The sequence below is a fragment of the Agelaius tricolor genome, unplaced genomic scaffold (genome assembly GCF_023055355.1).
Source record: "Agelaius tricolor isolate 1412-34295 unplaced genomic scaffold, bAgeTri1.0.p SCAF_12, whole genome shotgun sequence".
NCBI classification, from domain to species: Eukaryota; Metazoa; Chordata; class Aves; order Passeriformes; family Icteridae; genus Agelaius; species Agelaius tricolor.
In genome coordinates, this window is record NW_027269272.1 from 18360585 (window position 1) to 18379381 (window position 18797).

General features: G+C 42.5%; 1 protein-coding gene across 6 annotated transcripts in view; it reads left to right on the top strand.

Moving 5' to 3' along the window:
- Positions 1-18797, top strand: part of MCF2L2 (MCF.2 cell line derived transforming sequence-like 2) — a 152414-nt gene that overhangs the window by 18729 nt on the left and 114888 nt on the right. For 2 of the 6 annotated variants that reach the window (XM_071437963.1, XM_071437964.1), the window contains exons 1-2: positions 1421-2102; positions 16694-16777. In XM_071437963.1, coding sequence (XP_071294064.1) covers positions 1961-2102; positions 16694-16777 — 226 coding nt within the window. In that variant the 5' untranslated portion in view covers positions 1421-1960. Of the gene's footprint in view, positions 1-1419; positions 2103-16693; positions 16778-18797 lie in introns of those variants that run through there. The other 4 variants (XM_071437959.1, XM_071437960.1, XM_071437962.1 and 1 more) reach the window with 3 other exon arrangements.

Here is an 18797-nt window from a genome sequence, read left to right on the forward strand (position 1 = left end):
TGTAATGAAAGAGAAGAGGGAGGAAATGTTTAAAGATAAAACTGCAGGGTTGTGTTTCTAGTTTTCTTATCTCATCATGGGAGTTTTCTACAAAGTATTTCTGCCTTCTGTGCCACTGGTCTCCCTATCTGTAAAATATTGCTCTCCCCTAGGGATTGCTCTATGGAAGCTCTAATAAATATTTTACAAATGCTAATGAATCAGGTTATTCAACAGTTCAGTACATCTGTGTTCTCACTTTGCAGGCAGGGTTTTGGCAAAGACAAAGAGCAGGAGAATGAACAACTTCATACCACATACCAAATTTGGAGGTGAGGGTAGTAAAATCTTTTACCTTTAAGAGTGGAAATGTCCTTTATAGCTTCATTTCATCAAAAGAAGAAGTTCTGAGACTCAGTTCTCAAGTCTGGTAGCTGTTTGACTATATGGCCAGTTTGTGTGTGCTGGGTTAGGAAGCTTAAACATCTCTCCCTGTGTGCTTGAGGCAGCAAAGCTGGCTGGGGAGAAGCTGCAAGTTCATGGAATGGGAAAGAAGTAAGGGCAGGTGAGTTGACTTCTCTGTATTTCAGCTTACAGGCATTCAGTGCAGTCCAGTCAGTTATTCAGCATTTTAGTAATGGCACCATAGGAGGCTTTTTTCTCCTGGATATCTTTGTCCCCTCTCGGTCATTCTCTGATTTGGATTAATTAGCCTTCTGCTTTCCCACTCCACATCTAGGAATCAGCTGTGACCTGAGCAGGCCACGAGCTGAACTGGATGTTCTGGCACTGTGTAAAGTGCCAACAGGTGTTAGTGACTGAGGCATAGGAAGGCAAAGGTTCTCAAACTGTGTGTAAGATCCTTGCAGGAAACTCATTGTGTGCTCAGGTCACTGCAGTTGAGCTCTGGGTGGCAGCTCAGCCCTGATTCATTGGGTTCTCACTGTATTCTTTGCACTGTCACCAGTGCTGGCCTTGTGCCTGTTATGCATCTCCTGTGCAGTCCCCTGCCGATCCTAGGGAAAGCTCCTTTTTAATTCACTGTATCAGGATTGAATGCTCTCTGCACTCAATTCCCCAAAAACTAGTTTCTTCATAAGGCTCTCTAACCAGTGATTGGTGTTATTGTAATTGTTAAAAGGGAAAAAAAGTCAGCTTAAATATCCAGCTCCTTCCAAGGAGGATTTCTAAATGAATGTTTCAAATATCTGAGTTTGGTGTCTAACTAATGGATCCAACTTCTTTGTTTAAAAAAATTTAGTTGGGGGGTTGCACAGCTAGCAGAGCATGTCTGCCAACAATATTTCCCTTGTCCTCCATTTGCTACTCTGTTCATTTCGATTATCAGATCTTATGAGCAGGGACTGTGCACAGCAGCAGAGGGCTTTTCTGTACAGTTGCAGCCTCCCAGTGCCACTGCCAGACGTGTGAGTAATTGGTTGAGCAGCTCTGCAGAGCAGTCTCCTTGCACCGTCCAAGCTGAAATGCAGAAGTAAAAAAATTCGTTCTCAGAGATGAAGACTCATAAAATCATAAGCCTGAAAGGAAAAAAAATCATGAAGAAAACCCTTTTCTCAAAGAAGAATTCTTTGTGAACATATCTGGCATGCTCATTAAGAGTCGTTCTGTGATCTTGCAATGTGCTTCTGGGATCTTCTCTCTTCATTGTTGCTTATAAGACAGCTTTAAATTAATGATAAGGAAGCCATTCAGGGCATGGGCTGCGCTGAGGTTCACAGCTTTCATTCTGAATGAGAGATTAAAGTAAACTGATATTGAAGGCAAGGAGGGAGAAACAAACACAGTCAGTAAGCCTATAAAAGTCTTAGCCAATTGCAATGGTGAACATCCTGCTGGCGAGGGTGACCTTGAATGAACTAAGTGGGATAAAGTCACCAGGCTGGACTGACAGCTGAAGAATCAGGCTGGATTCCAGCAAACAGAGAGCAGATTCCTGACAGGAGTCTCCTGAGCTGTGGCAATGGCTTCTCGGTGTCGGAAATGTGGACAACAGGTCCCCAGGAATCTGCCTTTCACTGCTGTCCGGATAACAGAAGGTGAAATGAAATCTTACCATGATTTTATAGGAGGATGCGTTAGGCTGGAGCGCATGGCAAAGAAAGGTATGTGTAGCATCTTTAAACAAAATAGCATCTTCTCCTAGTGGTAATTGCATTGCATCCCCAGGCAATTTGCAAAAAGAGATTATATTCTTAATGCTTTCTCTGAGGAGTCAGTGATAATTAAAGGCAATTGGCTGGATTTGGGTATCACCTCAGGTGTGACTGCAGTGTTTGACTTGGCTGTATATTTCTGGGATATTTGCAGTGATTTGACCTAAAGGAGTTAAAATGAATGTTAGACTAGTTCTGAATAAATGTTTATTTCATTCGAGTGTAAGACACTGAGTTTTCTGTGTATGTCAGGAGTAGGTATCTGTTGTGCATGGAAAATACTTCTTAAAAATAAATGTAAAGAGCTGGAGCAGTGGTGTCCTGACCCAGCTGACCCTGTCACCCTGTGCTCCTGAATTACTACGTAGAAGGTCAATATCTTCCTCTCTGTAAAGATTTTGGTTTCACTGTATTTGGAAAGTAGCACAACAGAGTTTTTTGTGCTCTGTGTGAGTCAGCCCAGGTACAGGGGCTGCTAGTATAAGGTACTGGTACCTAGCAATTTGTGCTAACTGCATGCTAACTCTGAAGTGGAGTGATGCAGTTGAAATCTAGGCTGTTGACTGTCTATTCACATATCAAGATTGCTGAATCATAGAACACTTTTTCTCTGTGTCATTGAGAGGAAGATTTTTCAAAGAGCCCCCCTTCATTTTCCCTGTTAACTTGAATAAATACTTTGTAAACCTCATATCCAGAAATCTACAAGGCATTCACTAGTGCATGATGAAGACTCCCAAAAGCATGCAATATGACTGTACTTGGAAGTTAAATTGTTTATTATGATTTAATTAGCTCTTCAGCAAAGAGAGTTGCATTTGATCTGGTAAATCGAGAATATTCTGTAGAAAAAGGTGGCTCAGAAGCAGGGTATTGGCTGCAGCCACTGCTCACACACTGGGCTTTGCAGATGCTTTCTTTAACAGGACTGTAATGCATGCACAATGTCAGGGTTTGAAAAGTGCAAAGCCAGTCCATTGTACCTCTGCTTCTATGGGCGATCCATCCATGCTGATCTTTGGGCTCAGTGCCTACCTATGCATTGTTGTATTTGGCTGACTTTTCAGTAACGTGATGTTTCCAGTTGCACTCTTTGTACTGAGGCATTCCGAGTTCAGCGCGGCAGGGCAGAAATGTCTGGTATCCAGTAAAAGACAGTGGATTCATTGAAGTTCCTTCCTGAATGTTTGATCAGGTTGCTTATGGCTTTGTGGGCCTGTGGACCTGCTGGAGGCAGAGCTCAGGCATCTGCTGCTCTTTTTCTTCCTGTAGTAGAGACGGGAAGAGACTGGTAAGGGCTTTGCCATGGTTACTGTTCCCAGGGAAACACCTTCTCTGCCTCTCATGCTGAGAGACTACCTGGCATAGTATTATGGGTGGAAATCCCTTGGAAAATAATTTTTTGCTAGGAAACAGAGAGCATGTCAGATCAGCCTGAGCCTGTTGTCATTTTGTGAGGCAGAAAACATATTCTCTGCTTTAGCATTAAATTCTGCCAGCAAAGCTGCCACAGGGGCAGAAGTTCAGTTATTGCTGAGGACAAGGTGCCTTCAGCTGCAGGTATTGGAGCTATGTGAGTTGTGAGAACACACTGGGGCAGCTCTGTGTGTGGTGACACAGAAGGGGAGCTAAGGAGCTGGCAAGGTGGCACAGGAGTTCATAAAACATTGTGTGGGTTGTTTTCTCCTGCTCTGAACTGACTCTGACCTTGTGCTCATTGTGGGGTTTTTTTTGGCCTGTGTTTTCTTATCTGTAAAGTAGGAATGGGAATTAGCTGCCTCCATAAAAAGTGGATCCTGATGATGTAGCTGTGACTAGTTCATATTACTACTTTGATGACTAGACCAGTTTCCCTTAGTTGTCTGTGCTGCATAAATGGAGAGGCAAAAAGATTATCTGTCCCAGAGAACTTGGATTCTGTCTGCCCCACCTAGTCCTACAAGCAAAGACTCATTGACTGCCTTTTTCTCAGGCTGGCTTTCTCTGAACATAGTGGCATTGCAGGATCCCTGGGCCATGTTCTGGCTTACCATCATTTTAAAGGAAGTACCCTTTCTGCAGTGTAAAGGTTGAGCTGGAGTGTTGCTAAGGTCCAATTGGCTGATGTTTACTCAGTACTTCAAGCACTCCAAAATATGGAGCAATTTTCACCTTGTCCATCCCCAGGACACACACACAGACCATGCCTGTGGAGCCTTTTGAATATTCTGTTGCAATTTTATCTTGTGTATTAGATATCATAATGGGAAGATATGGAAGGCATGCAGGTAACTACAGCAGAAATAGAGGCCACATGCTTGCAGTGGCCTCCAGGTTACCTGCCTTTTATCAGCAGTACCCCACAGTATGCAGTGTTGTGCCAAGCCATTCCAGTTCCTGTGTTCCACTTCCAGTCTGATCTTCCACATTCCTGGACCATGCAAGTTTCAAGGCTTTCTTTCAATCAATGTGATTTGTTCTGATAAATGGTTAGGGGTGTGGTAGTAGGCTTCTGTTCAGGTAAAGGGATAAAGATAGTGAATGGTCACAAAAAGAAGTGCTGCTGTGAGGGGCCAGCTGAAAGGCAGTTTCCTTATGGGCACATGATGCCTGCTGAGAGCTCCACAGCCCTGGCTCCCTGTAACAGGCTATATGAGCTGCCTACAGGGCCCTCTGGGGTCTGATGTACAAGTGGTGCTATTTTGAATGCCACTATGTGACCTTGAGACTGGGAGCTGCAGCTCCAAGGTGCTGGTTATAGCACAGCATGAGAACCAAAGGGAAGGAGACCCCAGAAAGCCAGGCAGAGATGTGGCAGGGACCCCAGTCCAGGGCTGATCATTGTTGGAGTGCCCTCAGTTCCTCACAAAACAGATACTGAAGCTGAAGCAAAGCACAGCCTCTTGCCATGAAATGCATCATTCTTGCACAGTGGCTCACATGTCTTTTCAGCACAGACCTGACTATTTATGTCACCCTGGTGCTGGTGAACTCCTTTAATGCTTGAGGACACCTCTTGCCAAACTGGCCCCTTTGTCCCCAAATGCTCCTAGTTAGCCTGTCTTGTTGTGATGCTCAAGTCCTCAAGGGGATCATGTACCCACGGGGCTGTTACATGGATGAATGATCCTGTGCTGGCTACGACTGTCTCTGCATGCTGTGGAGCTTGGGGCTGCAAGGGGATTTTCTATTTTTAGGGGAATAAATGTGTGTTTTTCATCTGCACTCAAGGCTGGTGGCTGCTTAAATCAGAGTAGTGAATCTGCAGACACTAAGGGATATGCAGTTTATTACTGAGGCTTTTCAGGATTTTGCTGTTACTGCAAAACCAGGCAGGAGGCTCCTTGCCAGTAGGATGGGGACCTGTCTGTTGTGCTAGCAGTGTTTCTGCTTTTGTCCTCTGTAGGACAGAGGAATGCTGCAGTTTTGTCTGTCCAGCAGTGATGGGAGGTTGTACTCAGTCCTGCTGCTGTGTCTCTGTTACTGCTGGACTTGAAAACCAATTCTTCAGATCCATCTGTTCAGGGAGGAAAAGGGACTCAAGTACTGGAGTGGTTAAGGAATTATGGTGCTATCTCTGGAAGGAAATCCCATCTGAAATGAATTGGGACTGAAATTTGTTGGACTTTTTGGAGCTTCTCCAACTTTAGTAGTAAAATAAATGAGAAATGCTTTCCTTTTTCAAATGAATGACCTTTCCACAAAAGTGCTGGTTACTGGAGAAAGTGGCTACTTCATGTGAAGACCAAAATCTGAAGTGTAAGTGGAAGGTATTTCTAAATCCCTTGAGACTCAGTCACAGTGGCTCCATGTGTATTGCTCAAAATTGTTCTGGTTCTACCTGCATTCAGTATTTCTTCTTCTCTTTAGGAAAAAATGCTACCTAGGGGACCTGGGATAACTTTTTTCAGCTGGCTCTCATTGCATATAGAATAGCTGAAATAAAATATTCTGTTTTCCACAGAGGTTTTTCTGAGAAAAGACAATTATCTTAGATGCTTGTGTTTCTTTTCACCTGTTCCCATTCATATGCAGCGTGCTCTGCTGTGGTGGAGAAATACTAAAACACCCTGTTTACCTTATCAGAAAAGTCCAGACAATTATGAGACAAATAGTGAAGGCACAGCTTGATTTTCATTTAAAAGAATTCTGAGAGAGATGTAGTACTGCAAAGATCAAGAGAACAAATTCTCAGAGGGCAAGTTAGAGCAGAGGCCTTGTGGGTATTTATGTTTTTCCCTTTCTCCCATGATACCGGAACAAGAAACAACTCAGCAAAATGGAAAAGCATTAAACATGGATAGACAGATTGCTATAATTGGCAATGTTTGGTTAACTTGTGGGACTTATTACCACAATATAATAGCCCAGTTTGCTTTTCTTTATTACCTAAATTGTAGTGTAAACTGCCTGGGGAGAAGATTTCAGGGGAGAATGGTGCTGAGTGTGCTGGGAGGTTGGAGAGTGCCTGTGCAGAGCTCTCAGCCTGGTTATGCCCACAGAGCTTATTCTCCAAATTCAGCCAGTTCTGCTGCTTCATGCCTCACTTAAAGACCCAATTCTGCTGTGCTAATGTATTGATTTTTTAAATACAAATTGTACTGCAGCTTTATTACCTGAATCTTGCTATGGATTAGCCTGACCAGTGACTTTTCTAAGACATGGACTTTGCTTCTTCACCACATTATCTACTAGAGATACTCAGGATCAAGTATAAAGTAATGATAAATAAATGCTTGGTTGGAGCAGCCCAGCTATATATGAATATTTGGACTATGCCAAGTGTCTTGTTGCACAAATTTCTGATCCTATTAGTTAATTCCATTTTTCAAGGGGGAAAAAAAATCCTCCAGGCTCTTACAACAGACAAGAATTATTGACCAAGCTTTTTTTTTTTTTTTTCCCCACCATTTTCTAAGCTGGAATATCCCAGCATCTTTATTTTGCACAGAGTCAATGCCTTATTTATATTCAGAACCTGTGCCTATGAGTCATTATGCTGGGGATTGCTCAGTTTAGGCTACTTGTCTAAACTCCTGAGTCATACCTTGAGACAGTGTATGACAGTGTATGCTTCTGGGGATGCCTCTGAGGAGGTCTACAGGAGTGCAGACCTGATTTTTAAATTGGGATACTGTAAATTAGTAAGGTCATCATTTGCTAGCATTGGGAAAAGCTGAGGTGAAATGGGAAGGGGTAAAGGGAAACTGTGTTCCATTTTCCCTTGACTTTACCCCTAGGCTCAAGAACTGACATCTGTCAGAGAATGGATGAAAGGAGGGGAAACTTAAATTTTCAAGTCAAAAGCACAATAAAAATCAGTGGCCTGTAAGTCAAAGTGGGAGCTGTAAAACACAATCCAGTTTCTTTGTGTTAGGCCTTCTCTAGAGGAAGCAGTAGATTTGCAGTTGCCTGAAGTCTTTAACATAAGATTAAAGAGCTTTCTAAAATGCTAGTTTAATCCAATTGCCATGAACATCTTGTGTGTTCAACAAGTCAAACACAATGAACCTAGTGGTCCTCTTTGGACCTGCAGTGAAAGAATCTGGGAAGATGATCTCTGAGTTAGAGGCACTTGGGTATGAGCCATTCCTTGTCTTGCTTTTGGAGGCCCACACCCACAGATATGAGCACATGAACGTGTGGAGACAGATGCTGACATGGTGCAAGTTATTTCAATGAAACTGAGGTGTACTGTAGCCAGAGAGGATCATGTCCTTGAATATTTTTTTTTTTAAGTAAACTTAAATGTGTAATACAGTTGCTTCCCAGGAACAAAAACTGAAATGTCAGTATTACCCTATTCTATGGGCTGGTGAGACAATATTTGGATAGTACAAAATATTGTTCTGCTGAGAGAGGCACAACTAAGCCTTTTCAGCTTGGCAAAGCCATTTTGCCAATGCACACTGAAATTACCTGTACTAATTACCCAAATGAAAAATGTCTGACGTGTAAATTTAGCTTATGAAACTTAAAGTACTGCCCAAGGAGAATGCAGTGGGCTGAGGAATTTCTTGGTGCCACTTCCATGGTGAGTTCATTGCTCTCCTTATATCCTGAATCCACATTAGATTAGTAATTTCCATTCACTTGCAGAGTAGTATTTCATCCTATTCTGGAGCATCTCTACACACAGGATTAAAGTGCTTTTCAGACTGTAATCATCTGGCACATTGATCAGCCACTGGGTCCGATGTGACACTTGTCCCTCTGTGCTCCCAGGCAGGAAGGTTAGGGATGGTGCCAGGAGGGGGCCGTGAGCTACCCCACACCTGGCTGGGGACCAGCTGTGCACAGGCTCTGCTGCTGTCTGGGCTGCCCCGGGGCTGGGCTGGGCTGGGTGGCCAGCAGGGCTGTGGTCTGTTCATTCTGCACAAGCAGAGGGGAGGGGAAGCTCCCAGGAGAGCAAAACATGTCTGGAATGAGAGACGGACCTTGTACATTGGTTACATGTGGACATTTATACTGGTACAGGCAGCAGAGTAACATTGCACACCCACTGCAGCTGGTGAATTCACTTGTCTGACAAGCTGGGAAAGGAAGTGCAGTGTAAAATCCATGCATCTTGCCACTCTCCTGCTGTACCTTTATCCACCAAGTAGCGTCTGTCTGTAAAGCTGCAGGTGTCATAAGCTCTCAGGTCTATCTTGTACCAAGCATGGTGATGTTCTGCTTAAATCTGGCATTTATTTGTAACTACATAGAAAACCCTGTTAGTTTTCTCATGCTATACTATAAGCATTGTCATAGTTTGTGTTGGTTAGCTGATGGGAGAAGGATGGTAATCCTGGGTGTATTACCCTTAAGAGAGATTCACTGTCCAGTAGCCTGTCTGTAGAAACAACTTTGGTCTGCTCCTCAATTTACTGCTGGGGAAAACTGAGATTGACTGGATTCCTATCCCTGTGCCTCAATTTCCCTATCTATAGAATGAATGACACTTGTCTTTTTGGAGCCTGAAGACACAGAACAAACAAGGTATTACCATTTTGTATCACACATCCTAGGGGACAGCTACTGTAGCCTGGGTGAAGAGTGACTTGTATCTAAAGTTACTGAGCTGTGGGGGATTGTGGCAGTAAAGGGACAGTAAATTTTATGAGTTAACCTAATGTTAATGTTGCTTCCCAGTATTGCTTCAGACTGCTGTAGGTGTGATGTCACCTTCTTCAAGCCACATGTGTACTCCTTTCATGCACTGAAAAGTTGTGTTCTGAAGTATTCATTGAACTAAATATGTCAAAATGATTACTCCCCTGTTCAAAACCTGAGGTCATGTTTCCTACCAAATTCTTAGGTCTCGTGCAGTCTTCTCCCTTGTCTTTAAATAACAGCGCTGTGTTCTGATGTGTGGGTGTGCCTTCGGGATAGTGCTCGAGACAGCAATTCACAGCAGCACTGCTGGTTTCCCTTGGCCCTGAATACCCTACTATTTAAAGTTATTTTAATGAAAGCCCTTTCCATGCCTCACTCTGAGCAAGTCAGTCTGTTTTGTTGTCTTTTGGGCTGTACTTTTATTGTTTGTGCCAAGCTGTGAAAGCCACCGAAGTGTCCCTTTGGAGGGGCCCGAGTGAAGAGCTGTCCGGGCAGGGAGAGGCGGCTGTACCTGAGCAGGGTTAAACCTGGCCCTGGCGCAGTCAGAGCTCTCTGCTGTGCTTTGCCCTGCAGCTGTTCCGAAGCACTTTGTGCAGACTCCTCCACCAGAGGCTCAGCCCTTGGGTGCAGCCTTGGTTGGATCCAGGATTACTCGCAGGGAGTGCGGCCTCTCTCCATCCCTCCCTCCCTGCCTGCCTGCCTGCCTGCCTGCCCTGTGCCTCGGTGAGCTCATTGCCACGGCGGGACTGCAGGAGCCGCGCTGCCTCACCGGGGAGGGATCGTGAGTGGCTGCAGGGGATGCAGGGGAGCCATCGCTCCTTGCCCTGTCTTTCTGTGGCTTTTTGCTGGGCTTCTGAGCTGGGCTGCTGGTGACAGCTTGGAGAAGGCTGCAGGAGGGTGGCTGGGAGCTGTCCCGGGCAGAGGTGGGCTGTGAGCAGTGCTTGGCCCGGAGATGCTGCACTCGGTGCTGCTGGCAGCAGAGGTGCCTGCTGTGGCTCACTGTTTGTCTCCAATACAGTAACCAGGGAAATATTTTTTAACTAACTGGCCTCTGTTCAGCAGTGAGCAAGCAACCAGCCCTTCAGCTCCTGAGCTCAGAAATTATGTGAATAGGCTCTGAAATTATTTTGCTGGATGCAACAGTTCAGGGCAGAGCCAGTGGCTAGAATTGTTCTAAGATACAGTTTCAGCTATGGAACTGTCTCCTGGCAAGCTCTGGGAGAAAGGAATGGAGTCTGCCGTACAGCCTGCTGTATCTCTTGATTAGCTCAGTGTCCAGGCATTGTAGTGAGCATATTTTAGCTTTGCAGTTTGCCACATGTGGGTTTTGTTATTCACGATGGTTTCTAACATGACATTATGGAAATGTTCTTTTTTTCTATTCTCTGAGCAGGAATTTGTGTTCTAGCAATCCAGCATTGTTGTGAAGGACAGATTTTGGGAAGAAGATGAATTAACTTTTCTCTGGCAAAAATCAGAAACTATCAAGAAGCTTTTACTACTGAGGCACTAGGCAAGAGGCTGTCCCATGCCGCTATAAATCTGGATTTATTTCTTGAATGCTGAGATTAGACCTTTGCCTTTAATGCCTTTTATTAGGGAAGTTTCAGTTTTGTGGATAGTAGGATGTAGCATCACCCCACCAGGGGGTGGTCTGTGAAATCAAGCAATATCTTGCTGAGCAGATGATGTGGTATGGTGTGTTTCTTTAGATCTTTTCTGATTATGGATAATTCATAGTGCAGAGTGAAGATTTGTTAATAATTTCTTATCTATCTCTTATGATTTTACAGCAGTATTATAGGAAGTATCTTCATAATAGGCTAGGATATGAATTGAATTGAACAGTGGAGAGTGCTTTGAGAATTTTATATTAGTTTGTAAATTTAGCTTTTATGGGGATTATTAATGGAGAATTCCTAGATGTGTGCACAAATGTATGGTGTGTTCTGACAGTAAATAGTCATTGAAATCCTTGAAGTGTGACTATAAGTATAAATTTGTACACACCAATGTATTTTTACAGAATGTACCAACAGTAAATTAAAATGACAGTTTACCTATGCAGAAGAAAGCTTTTAATTTTTTTGCTATTTACCAATCATATTTAAGACTTCTTTAAAAACAAACAAAAAAACCCTCCTTCAAACCTTTTTGAAGAAGTGGTTAAATGGCAAAAGCAGCAAAATCTGTTTCTTCATCCAAGGAATTGTATTCCAAAATATTTTGACATTGGCTTAGAAAGCTGACATCATGCCTAGAGGGTGCATTTCCATTTGGGAGGGCAAGATTTCAGTTTTATATATGAACAGCTCTACTTTCTTCCCCTTATAAGTCAACCACAGTAGACTCCTAATGTGTACTGTGCCTGCCTGTAAAAACAGCTTACTAAAGTCTGTGACCGCTCCTGGAGCACAGGAAAACACAGCCTCTAAACAGGTCTTTTCAATCTGTGACCTCTCCACTTTATAATTTTATGTTAAAATGAGCATCAAATTTAGTAAATGAGATTAATTGAAAAGTGCAGTGAACCAAAGAATTTGAACAGTTTTCCCTGAAAGACTTAAAATCAGCAGAAATATGTGCCTCTAGAGCCAGGCTCAGGTAAAGCTGTACCTCCATCATTAAGCTGCATAGAATGCCTTGGAAATACCAATCATGACTCAGTGTGATGTCAGGAGAAAAGTTCAGAGCACATCTGCTGTGTGACAGAAAATCACATCAGGCACCAGTTCAGCTTCTGCCCAGGTAGACACTGGGACTCACAGGTTTTTGAGCTCTTCAGAGAAAGGTGCATTTCTAACCTTTCATGGAGATTGTTTGGGAAAATTTGCAAGGCAATTCCTTCCACACCATGGCCTCAATCTGTCCCCTTCTCAAGGGACTGGAACATGCTGGCAGTGCATCACTCAAGACAGGATCTTGCTCCTAACCTTGCTTCTCCAGATTTCTACTATCTAAGTGTACACAAAACTGGGTTGCTGTTGCAACTAAAAATCCACCAACTTAAAAAGATACTTCCAAACATGACCAAGTGTTACTTAAATATTTTGGAAAGATCCAGTCTTTGGTTCAGTCTTTGGGAGATGGCTACCAAACTCTGCTATGAAACTTGGCTTTAATGAGAAGAGAAATTGCTTTTAAACAAATACTCTTTGTAGGTTTTACAGTTGTGCTTGGTGAAAAATTGCTCTGAGAGAAAAGTTGATACCAGCCACCTAGGCTTCATTTTGGCTTTTGCTCTAAGCTGACCTAAGTGGGATTCTCTCCTGGAAGGGTAGTCCTGGCTTTGCCACCCCCAACCCCTCCTATGCATTACCAGCACTTGTACCCTTCAAGCAGCTTTGCAGAGAACCCAGATCAGAAGCAATCACTAAGGAAATGATGCTTCACCTTATTTACAATAATGTTATTCCTGGCTTAGTTTTCAGTTGACTCGACATGGGTTAGCAAAAAAAGAGGTGGCAGGAATGTGCAGAAGAATAAGAGAAAGGATGAGTTTTCCCTTCTGTTTATAGCTAGATTTTTAGTTCCTCTTTAGAACAATCTGTAGCACAGCATCTTGTATCAGTAACTGACCTCACTGTTTGTCTGCCTGGGCTGAGGGAATAAACAAACCTTTTCAGAAAGTAAACAAGGGCCATGAATGGTGAGAAAGAAAAATAAATAGAAATTTAAAAAAAGGATTCCAAACTAAGAGATTCTTTCTCTGATGTAATAACCTTGAAGTTCTTTTTGACCTTCAGAAAGGGAAATGTTTTGCTTAAGGACTTGAACAGGGAATTCTGGTGGGACAGAATATTTTCAAATCCTTTAGCCTGCTTAAACCTTATCAGTCAAATGTGCAAATTTGTTTCCTTAGTGTGTTTAATTCTTGAAATCTAACTTAGCTCTGCTGGACTTGGCTGTTATTTGTGGCAAGCAAAGCAGACTCAGGACCTGGGAGACGTTCTGGACTGTAGGAATTCTGCCACTTTCAAACTTTGGATTTGCCTTTTGGTACTTTCTAAGGAGCATAAGAACGCATAATGTAAGATATGCTTTCACGTTCTTAAAATGAAATATCTGACTAAGAAATATCTGGCCTGATGCTTAATTCTGTCTGACCCTTTTCCATCATATCAGCAATCTGATTTTTCTCAAAAAAATTATGAAAACTCTGAGCATAACTTTTGACAGAGCTTGCACAAAGTAGAAGTAGGCTGATGTACTCTACTATTTTAGAAAAGATTGTCTTTCACAGTCAGCTATCTTCTTTCACTGTGAATTACATATTAGGCTGTCATTAAGAAGACATGAACTTTGCTCTGGAAATTTGTAGCCCATTATTCCAAGAGCAGTGGCTTCACATGGGGGATTGAAGCCATCCTCTCCTGCAGTCAGCAGAAGGCCAGGCAGTTGTAGCCTCCAGCCACTTAAAAACAAAGAAGCCCCAGTGTCCTGGTGTGGCTGATGGCCTTTAGTTGTCCTTGGTGGAGCAACAGGCACTGCTGTGTCAATCTGCTGGTGCAGCCCAGTTCCTCACTCCAGCAGGTCACCTTTCCAGTGCTGTTGGAAACAATTAGTTGCCATTAGCGTGTAAACTAGTTTGTGTCTGCTCAGAGAAGAGAGGAAAGAACAAAAGGATATTCTTTGTTGGTTTTAAGCATCTGCTGTTGGTGTAGCTCCTCCAGACCTGCTGTGGGAGCACACAGAGCTGGATGAGACACAGAATAAGTGTGTTTTTGCGAGCCCAAGCAGGTTGCATTGTTGAATGAGGAATTATGAAGCATAACTGAATGGCTTTCCCCTTGAGGATCAGATAGCACAGTTGCAGTGAGCCTCCCTGGAGAGCTAGGAAGGAGGAGAAGCTGTGCCAGACAGATGGCTGTAGTAATTGCTTTTCTTTTCCTCCCCCTTGGTAGAAAACCTTGGGAAGCAAAACTGTAAGGCCTAATTCTTCTGCATTTAAACTGGCCTCTGCTAAGAATTTAATTCATAATAATTTAAGAGGACAACCAAGAGTAGATGAACTGACTTGTTTCTTTTATTTTTTTCCTCTTTTATCACATCCTTATTAATATTTAAATTGTCCTGACAAATTCAATTAATTCAAGTAATGAAGGACTGTATGGTATAGATAAATGTTCATCTTTGATGACCTGTGTGGGGGATTGGCATTGTTTCATGTAACACCAAACAATTAAATTTTTCTTTTTGAAATTTCAGAGGCAAAGAATAACTGCCTTTAAAAAAAAAAAAAAAAAAAAAAAGTGAAGACCACAAGAGCAATCACACAGAAGGTGGGAAATGTCTGAGTCAAGTTTCCCAAAATAAATATCTTGCAGACACTTGGCTGGTGTATGTTTTGATAAGATCTTGAGTTGCATGCCTATACAAATACAGATTTTATCAGAGGACAGGACTGCTCTGCAGATTTTCAGCTTCCTGAAACCTTCCCCTTGACTTCATGTAGTGTTAAAATGTGCCTATCATCAATAAGTTTTTCTGAAGTGTCTATGAATCTGTAGCTGTCAGCTCAATACCAGCTCATGTCACCCTGAAGAAGGGGTTTCTCAGCTGGAATATCAGTCCCACAGAAAAATGGTACCTTACTTCTATCCAGGAGAGTGAGCAGCACTTCCTGCTGCCTTCTAGCTTGCAGTTCAGACCAGAGAGGCTTCAGAGCTTCCTGGGATAAAGCTAGTGGAAGATATAAATGATTAATGCTCACTGGTGCAAGAAAAATGTCAAAGCTTTGAAACAAACCCAGACTTGTGTCTTTTTGTTTGCTTATAAGATTTTTTTCAAGCTTTTCTTCTAGTCAAAGATTAAAAACTTCCTCCAGCAGCCCCAGGTAATCAATCATGTTTCCAAGGACTGGGACTTCTACTGCAAGGTCTGTGCTGTGATGGTATTACAAATTCTTCCATGTTGGGGAGTAAATACCTTTAAGTACTGTCCTAGAGGAAGTGCAAATGGGACCTTCAGTGCTGTGGCTACAGATGCTGACATTTCATAGCCACATGATCTGATTTGCCCATTGGGCTCATGAGGCAAACCTTCCCTTGTTTTCTCAGATTTTCTGTCTCCTGCTAGTTTCTTTTGCTGCAATTGCTTTGCCCAGCATATCAGTGTATGAACTGTACTGACTTATTGGATGTGTGATTCCCAGTCGCCAAATGTGTTTTGTACCACCTTTCTCATCATCTGAACATCTCCTGAGTGTGGCTTTTACAGCAATCCCATGAGGTTTGTCTTGCCCAGGCAGGGGATTTGATAAGAACTAACTGGCACTCTGCAGTTCTTGTTTCTTTTGCTTCATTTTATCCTTACATCACAAAAACCTTCTAAATAAAAAGGATATTTAGAAACCAGAAACCAAGCTATGTTTAGAGCAAGCTAATAAAGCTAAATAGGGGTTGGGTGGGTGGTGGAATTTCTGTTCTGCTCAAGACTGGTTAATATTAATGATGTCTTCACGTTGGCAAACATCAAACGCAAACTTAACTACTGGCAGGTTTGTTACCCTGGAGGGCTGGGCAAGTCTCTGAGAGGTCTGTGGTCCATCTGGACCCAGCCTCCTTCCCTCCACCTGCTGTCTGGGTACTTAGGGGTGATCTGTACAACACCAGGACTGGTTGTTCTGTACAGTGGCTAAAGGAGTAGTTCCAATAGGTGTGGATAAACCTTGATCCTGCCAGTTAAGTTGGAAGATATTTTTTGTAAAATGTTCCTGCTTTAGACTGGTGTGAAGAGTGGGGGAAGTAACTGGGTGCACCTGTTACAAAAAGAGATCAAATTAGCTCCATGTGAAACTATAATTGCTTTTCACTCCATAGATCACACACAAAAATTGAGGTCATTTTTTGCCCAGCTGCTTGCCAAGTTACTTTTTAACTTTGTAGTGTTTAAACTAACAGGCTTAGTTAAAATAACAGGCTTTGTTTTCATGAGAAGAAAGTCTCACAGCCCCTTATTTCCTCCTTTTACTATGTATTTGCTTGTAGCGGAAAAAGCATCGGGAAAGGAAACTGTTGTGGATTGGCTGGCTACACAAAGTCCTCCAGCAGAGCTCGGGGAGTTCAGGGTGGAACAGGGCCATGTGCGTGGAGTAGACTTCACTGCTTCAAAGACTGAAAAACTGCTGTAGTGGGAGGCCAAATGCAGTGACTTAATATGGAACCTGAAGTGGTTAGGAGCAGCTGTCAGCTTGAGCAAGCCTGTGGCAAGCTCTGGCAAATCCACTGGAGCTGGTTTATGAAAAGCTCTCTCTGAAATCACAAGGCAATAGATGAAGTTAATAGGCTGAAGAGGAGACTCTGTAAGTACCATAATCTTTACCACAATAGTCATAATAGCTCAGGCAATAGTCTGGCTAGGCTTTGAGTGTCATCTTTGTTTTGCTGGTTTTTTTAAAGGAGGAAAAACTTGTCATTGGGGCTTTATGAACTCACGGAAGATTTCTGTTTTCCCTTGCACAGATGAAATCATGCAGCAGGAGATACGGCCGCTGGTAGCAGTGGATATAATAGAGCAGCTCCACAGGCAATTTGCAATCTTGTCAGGTAAGAAGTTGCTGGTAATGACACTCTGTGATTCTCTTGGAGACATACTGAAATGTGTCATGCTGTCTGTCACCCTTCAGCTCTGTACAGGAGTTGCAATAGTATTTTCATATTGCTCCTGAGAAATGCTACAGTCACATATTCATGGTGTATGGAATGGAAAAGTGCCAGGCTGTTGTACTTGCTTTTTTAGGGCAAGTTAATTTTCCATGTTCTCCACAATGGGCTGGGAGGAACCTATTTAGAGGGCAAGAAATTAAACAAAACTTTTACTACATATCTTAGCACAATGTCCAAGCATCTTGTTTGTGGGAAAAGATTTTGGTCTATCAGAGATCTATTCATGACCTCCCCCTTCTTCCTCATTTGCCTTTGTTTTAGAAATGATTCATTGCTAAAATGTAAGGTTCTAATCTTTAAAAGATATGATTATTACATAGTCCTTTGTTTGCCTGAAATTTGCAATCACACAAAGTGACGCAGTTCCTTCCCCAAAGAAAGAGCTGATACTGAAATATTTGGCAAATTATTTAATTCATTATTTTGGATACTGTAGATGATAAAATCTTATCTAGGTCCTAAAACAGTCTCTGCTTTGACTGCATGGCCTCTGGCAACTCCTTTTGTCTCTTTTTCTGTCTGTTCTGCAAATAAGACAATTCAGAATTTGCTTATCATGTTCCTCACAGAAACAGTGAAGTATCATGATTTTGCACAAAATGCTGAGGTTATAAGAAGGTCCTCTTGGAAAGCCTGTCCCTCTTGGTGGGTATAGAGTGCAGAGAGTGCACCAACCCAGCTCTGGAAATGGTCAGCTTGGCAGGCCCTATTCTGGCTGTGCCTTTGCATTTTAAAATACATTCCAAGTTGCCAAAATAAATCCAAATCTAGTTTACACAGAATTCTTTATGAGGCTCTGAGTATTAAAACTTGATTTTGGAGGCTTGCAGGTAGGATCTTGTGGCAGTTTCCTAAGCTCAATGACTTTGCACTAGGCAGAGGGTATTGACTGAGCAGAGGGGGAACCAACTGCCTTCTCATCTGCAGTAAAACATCTTGGGGTCCCACCTTCCCAGAATTCCTGATGAACACAACCCTCTGGGCAGGACAGGGTCTGTAACTGCATTAAATTGCTCAAACCCTTTTCATCCCACTGTTGTGCTCAGTGCAGGGTAAGTAGGAATTGTTGAGAACTGAGTGCCTCATATGCAATTGCCTACCCAGTAAAATGTGGAGGATTGCTATTTTTGAACTCTATTACCTTGCAACATTTGGGACCAATAGCAAAAGCTGAATACAGCATGTAATGAGCAACTTATGGAAAGTGGTTTACTAAACAGGAAGAAAAAACCCATTTCCAGTATCAGCTAGAACATTAAACAAGGAATAAAAATGTCAAGGGTAGACACAAAAAAAGAATTTCATATTTCTTTATGGACTCATAATTTCAGCAGTGCCTGTATTCTCACCTGCTATTTTAGCAAATTCAACCCTTCACATTTATCTAATTCTTTTATTCTTGGAAGTGATGAGAAAGGTGTTTAAATGAGGCTGTTCAAATGTGAGCAGCTTAAAGACTTGAAAAATAACTCTTCATAGAAAGCAAGGTTGAGGGGCTTGTTTGTTAGGAATCAGCAAATAACTGGTTCATCCACATAGAAGTACTAATAACAAATAGCAAAGGAGAGTGAGAAGGTGTCTTTCATGCTCCCATCTACTAAAATAACAAATCTCATTTTAAGAATTTTCAGGCTTATCCAAAATCTCCTCAGTACAGTCCAGAAACAGTATCCCACTATGAAACAGGGCAGTGTAGTTCATAGTTTCTAAGTTGATTTCAGTCTGAAGTTTACAGATAAATTTGGAAATCTGGGTGCCTCCACTCCAAAATCCCCATGGTAGTATGTGAAGAAGTTAAGGAAGGCTTAGAAGCCCCTTTGGCCCAGTCTCTTATTCTGTTGGTGACCTCTGGTGAGTCATAGGTAAAACATAGCAGGAATCTTCCTTACTCTCTCTATTG